Genomic DNA, 6,000 nt, shown 5'->3' with positions numbered 1-6,000 from the left:
ATGTTAATGATTGTAAGGAATAATTCACATCAAAATGCATGTTTCCAAAGTTAATATGGTTGCAAACTGGCCATAAAGTCTTTTCATGGCTAAGAAAAAACTATTTTTGTCGATTTTAAGGAAATGACCTTGAAATGACCTTCAGAGTTGTCAGAAAAAATGCCAACAATTTTTTTTGAAAAACTTGGCCATTAAGTAAATCGATGAGCTAGGTTTGCAAAAATCTTCACTCAAAACACACGGAATGACAATTGACCCCGGACTATTTATTAAAATCAGAAATTTTATTGTGAATATTCTGTAAAAACTACAGTAACATTTTCCCAATCATATTTACACAATGCAATTACCATGTAAGCTGCAATACTTATAAAATTTCATAAATAATCACACCATTTTGGTTCACACGATGTCATGTCCTAACTCACCTCTAGATAAATCATTCTGTACAGTGCGCAATGATAAAAATATCTTTTTTGTAGCTCTCCAACAATAATAGTTATATATCTTCACACCAAGTACACTCAAAAAGCACTTTTTGTTTATACCTTGTACAAATATTTTAATATTTCCACCATATTTTCCAAAACCTTCTCTTTGGGCATCATCTAAGTTTGTACCAAAGAGAGAAAATTTGATAAAATCCATGATTACAACATAAAATGAAACTTCAGATAATTTCAATATGGATAAATTCCAACTGTCATGGTAGGTTGCAGTAAAATCATTGAAAGTGTAACATTCTACACAAGGGTCTGTGGCCCTGAACCAAATTCTGAACAACATGTGTTCTCCCATACAAACCTGAAATCATCTCAACATCACTCTGCAGAATTTCACAGCAGTATGATATGTCTGTGAGAAATCTCACAGACACAGAGAAATCTGTGAAGACATCTCACCTTTTGTCATATTTTGATGAAATGTTGCATGTCCATGACTCTGACTTTATAACCACTTCTGCTATTTACAATCTCTATGAATCATTGAAGCATATACAACACCAAATTAGACTTCAACACAATATTAAATGTAAATTTAGACTTGAAGGTCAAAGGTTATGTCAACTTTTGTAACGTTTTGTAAAAATGTTGTATGTGCGTATGACTCTGATACCATTCCAGAGTCTGCTATTTACAATGTGTGTGTGTCGATTCTATGAAAATATCAGATTTTAATTACTGTGAATACCTGTTGCATTGTCAGTGCAAAGTGATGTGTTGATAGGATGTGTTGGTCACATGCCTGGGTCACATGACTTTCAGTGCCATACACAACGCTCTGCAGATACACAGGACAACATTATATCATGACTATAGTGATACATAGGACGTCTACCATGAAATAACATCGCTTTATACGTGACCATCATGTATCAGAACAATAGCATGTTGTCGTAGATGAAACCAAAGGCTTCATATTTACATAATGACACTCAAAACACAAATGTTCTTGATTAGAATTATAAGACAATCAAACAGTACCGTTACAATCCATAAAATCACCTGACTAGTTTACCAGTCCTGAACATGAAACACTATGGTTAGCAACATAGACACATAACTACATGAGCAATATTTTTGGATTGAATCATATGATCACACTGAAAGGAAATAAACACACTTATTGTATGATGATCAGTCACTATGATGACATGCATAATCACATGTTATCGCCCAATTCATGTACTTGCTGTTCCATTTGAACAACCCCCTCTGTAATTTTAGTTTCAAGCGGTATCATTTTATGTCCGAAATCCCTGAAAGCAGATCAAGAATACCATCCTATCGTAAAAACAGCCACAAAGTAAAACTCTAACCCTTAAAATCTTTAGTTCATTAAGTTTGCAAGTCACATCCTTGTCCCATCATTTATCCAAGTTTCTTTTCCGTGCTGCAAATAAACCTCCAACCAAAAAATTCAACATTTCATGCACTTTTTATGACTATCCATCGTGTCTTTTAAGTCATAATGACTAAAAGCATCTAAAAATTACAGAGAGAAATTAACAAGAACCATAAAGAATTGAATAATGGATACAAATTGATGATTTTCCCCCTGATAGAAACGCTTGATACAGGCAGGGTGAAAGACCGTTGGGGAACACATTTACTACCACTGCAGACCTGGTTTCTCGATCAGATTTAGTCTCCACGTCAGTATCCTCTGTATCTACATTTGATGTTGGATTTTGAAAACACCTCAAGGCTGTTGATCTGACCCCTTGGGCAGACATTACTGTGTCTATCTGGTTGACAGCATTGTGGAGGTGAAAATCTGCTGCAGCACTTGAGGAATGTCCTTGGTGTCCATACAGATGAATGCGTGGCCAGTTGGCAGATTCTTTGCAAGTCTGGAAGACAGAAGAGAAGACAAAAAAGGGCAGTGGTTGTGAATGCTGGGAGAATATAAGGTGGAGTTCACATTCAAAGGGTTGGGATGGGTTTGATTGGGTGAATTAGCATAATAATGGGTTGAGTGTTGTGGGTTGGGACGGGTGTGAAAGACTTTGAAAGGTTGAAGGTATATGAGAAAGGCATTTTGCACACAAACAGAATGTTCTTTTTGAGTAGTGAGCTTTGTAAACTGTATGGGGTAGGAGTGTAGGAGGCTGCTCAGGTTTGGGGTCTGGTTAGTCAGCGTGATTTGGGTTGGGCTGTAATTCAGTGTTACGGCCTCTAACAAAATGAATAGCGCTGGTCAAGATTGTTGGTGAGTTACTAAATATAGCAATGTGTGCACGACAATTACAGCTGCCCACAGAATTTCTGACAAGTTGCGTCCAGTACATCGATCTTTATTATCACTGCTTGTTATTGTATCTTGCTGCATGCTTGTATCATTTGGCAAATATTTTTTGTAATTTAATTCAGAACATCAGTAACATCTAACTACCATTTTCACAATCCCTGTAAAATTGCCGAAAGTCTCGTGAAATGCTTCAGATAAATATTTATTTTTGCATATTAACGATACTCTGAAGTCGTCACCAATCTGCCCTATTCAAATCCAAACCCAACATCAGCAACTTGTCTGCGTGGATATTGTAACTGATTATAACTTTTAAGTGTTTCTACAATTATCTTCAATCCTCAACAAAGCTTGAAGGTATTTGGAATGATGTTGCATCATGTGACAAGTGATGCAGTGTCTGTGTACTGTTCTTTGATACAGTAAAATCTGGTTTACTTTTTTATTCAATTTTCACAGTTAATGGTGTTTTTGCTGAGGTTTTGGAACTGGTCATGTGGCAAGTTGACAGGGGTACTGCCCTTGACAAAACTACTAGAGAAGTGTACAATCAATAGTTAGCTTTATCAAAAATCAGACCAGAAGAGAAATACTGAAGATGTCAGTTGTTCACTGAACAGAAATGATTATAAAAACAAACAAACAAACACAACAATAACCAAAAAAACATATAAATAGAAAACGAAACAGACACAAATGAACACTTCACCCAAAGTAAAGTAAACAAGCACACAAACAACAAACAACTGAGAAAATATACGACAAAAAGACAAATGATGGTCAGCTCACCTCTGTGCCTGGTCTCCAAGGGAACCAATAAATATTGAAAAAGCATTGACTTTCTCATCTGCTGTCAGAATCTGTGCAAACTTGGACGGGCTGATACCATAGCGATCAAAGTTAGCATCACTCAGCACAATCACAAAGTGTTCGTCTGCTTCTTGTTTCGAGACAGCTTCAATGGCGTATTTGGTAGCTTCCAAGGTGTAATCACCACTCATACAGAACTGTGAGTGGGCATGCATAGTCTGCAGGGAGAAAAATATTTTATTCCATTTAGAAAGTGTCTTGGAGACAGATATTTGGACTCTCAAGGTTTTACAATTCTACTGATGTACCACTGGTGGGGGCCTCACTTAAAGCTCTTGGAGTAAGAAAAAATGTCACTCTCTAAGTCCTTCGAAAAATAGCATATTTTATTTTCCCCAATAGACTTCAGACATGCAGGGATGGCAGCCATTTTGAATTTCCAATATCAGTAAACGTCAGGTGATTTGTTTCTCTAGTACCAAAATTTCCAAGGTGACCCCCAATTTTTATCCTTGATTTGGCAAGAGCATGGTTGAAAGTTTCTTTGAGGAAAGTTTGATCAAAAGTTTCAATCTCTCACTTTCGAGGCGCATACTGCCTTTACTTTGACAAGATCAATCATAACTGTTGTCATGCAGTAAAAGATCTGGAAAATTTCCAGGGAATTTTGGAAATATTTTTATGAATTTTGTTCTATAAAACAAATAAATGTTCTTATTCTTCTCCTGTGTGTTCAAATACTAAGTACTATCCTCGTATACACAACACTTTGTGTACAATATGCATGTTTACGACTGACAAATGAGTTTTTACTCTAGACTAAACTTCAGTTCTCAACAATTACATTTGATGTTAAACACACACACGCTGTGTTTTACAAGATGAACATTATGCAGATCGATGTGATCTTGGAGTACAAAGACAGACTGCATTTTCCACAGAGAACAAAAATACTGTAAAATACATAAATATCACAGCTAATTGAGCTTTAACAGATGATGAATTCGAACTTTGATGATCACATATACAGGCAGAAAAGTTCCAAAATTTTCATCAAATGTGATACTATACAGAGATCTTAGATAAAAATAATGATGTTACTTCAGCCAAACTGGAATATTGCAATGAGTGATACCAGAGTCAGGTTACAATGCAATACCATGCTTAGTGTATTGCCCAACTTTTATCTGTCTGGAAACCAACATGATGGACTACAACCAAAACTCACACTATCATCAGAATGTCTAAAAAACAAGTGTGTCCTCTAACTTATAACCTTTCACTGCAATGGTTTCGTTGAGAGTCATTGTTATAAACGGTGAGTGTGGACCTGTTTACAGGAAATTAGGGATGAATAGGTTAAGTTTCAGAACTTTTTGGACAATTTCAGATTTATTACCTAAAATTTCTCTGAGTCAACCCTATATCAATACAGATGTAATATGTACAGTTGTCTTTGAGTCTAACTGAACACATGCCCCTTTGGATAGAAATGTGTAAAGTTGGTTTAAGGTAGAATGCGCCTCGTGGACAGATATTCAGACTCTCAGATTTCTACAATTCTTTTCTGATCTACCACTTGTGGGGTCTCATTATAAAACTCTTGAGGAAAGAAAAACTTTTACCATCTTAGTTTTTCAAAAATCCCAAATTTAATTTTTTCCCTTGGAGTTAATGGTGGCCATTTTGAATTCCAAATATTGCAAAATGTTGAGTAATTTGTTTCCTTAGTTCCAAACTTTGCACTGTGACACCTGATTTTTATTCTTGATTTGGTAAGAGAATGGTTGAAGGTTTCACTGAGGAAAGTCTGAGAAAAATATTTAAGTCTTTCACTTTCGAGGTGCACACTACCTTAAAATTTAAAATGGCACATATCTACAATTTTCTACACAACACTGAATGAAGGACAATCTTTAATGGTGCAGATACTGAATTTGAGTGACTCCATTAGAGACCTCACACAATTGTTGACAATCACGATGCCTGGGGCGACATGGGAGTTCTAACAATGCATTCAAACACCTTATGGCCAAGACATTAGAGTTCAGACTTCCTAAATGAATAAATATATCTGTTGTATGTAAACATGGTCTTTGAAAAAGGTACCATGATGTAAACAAGTCAATTTAAAGCCGGTGATGGGAACTGGGGGAAATAATTGATGTTTGGAATGAGGATTATGTAGGATGTGTGTCTCCAGACAACTTGAAAGACAATCGGAGAAGTAACAGTTAATTTCTACACAATAGCAGCCGGGTTTGTGGCATGGAAGTCGACAAGACAAACGGCTTGTGAAATTTACATACTGGACAGTCTAATTGTCTAAGATGAGGGTGTTTGGACACTTGTTGTACTAGTTACAAGGGCAGGGAAGATGTGTTTGTCTGATGTGAAATTACGTTTGTTTAGCAGACATTTTACAGAGACTTTGGTACT

The 6,000-nt window shown here is 36.1% G+C and overlaps 1 protein-coding gene across 1 annotated transcript in view; it reads right to left on the bottom strand.

The window, feature by feature from the left end:
- Positions 1-265: 265 nt before the first annotated feature.
- Positions 266-6,000, bottom strand: part of LOC139118555 (von Willebrand factor A domain-containing protein 8-like) — a 52,002-nt gene continuing 46,267 nt past the window's right edge. The window contains exons 44-45 of the mRNA XM_070681906.1: positions 3,541-3,779; positions 266-2,353 (exon numbers count right to left, since the gene is read on the bottom strand). Coding sequence (XP_070538007.1) covers positions 2,245-2,353; positions 3,541-3,779 — 348 coding nt within the window. The 3' untranslated portion in view covers positions 266-2,244. The remainder of the gene's footprint in view (positions 2,354-3,540; positions 3,780-6,000) is intronic.

Source organism: Ptychodera flava, chromosome 19, assembly GCF_041260155.1.
Source record: "Ptychodera flava strain L36383 chromosome 19, AS_Pfla_20210202, whole genome shotgun sequence".
Taxonomy (NCBI): Eukaryota; Metazoa; Hemichordata; class Enteropneusta; family Ptychoderidae; genus Ptychodera; species Ptychodera flava.
The sequence above is the reverse complement of the archived record's forward strand: the minus strand, read 5'-3'. Positions and strand labels throughout refer to the sequence as shown.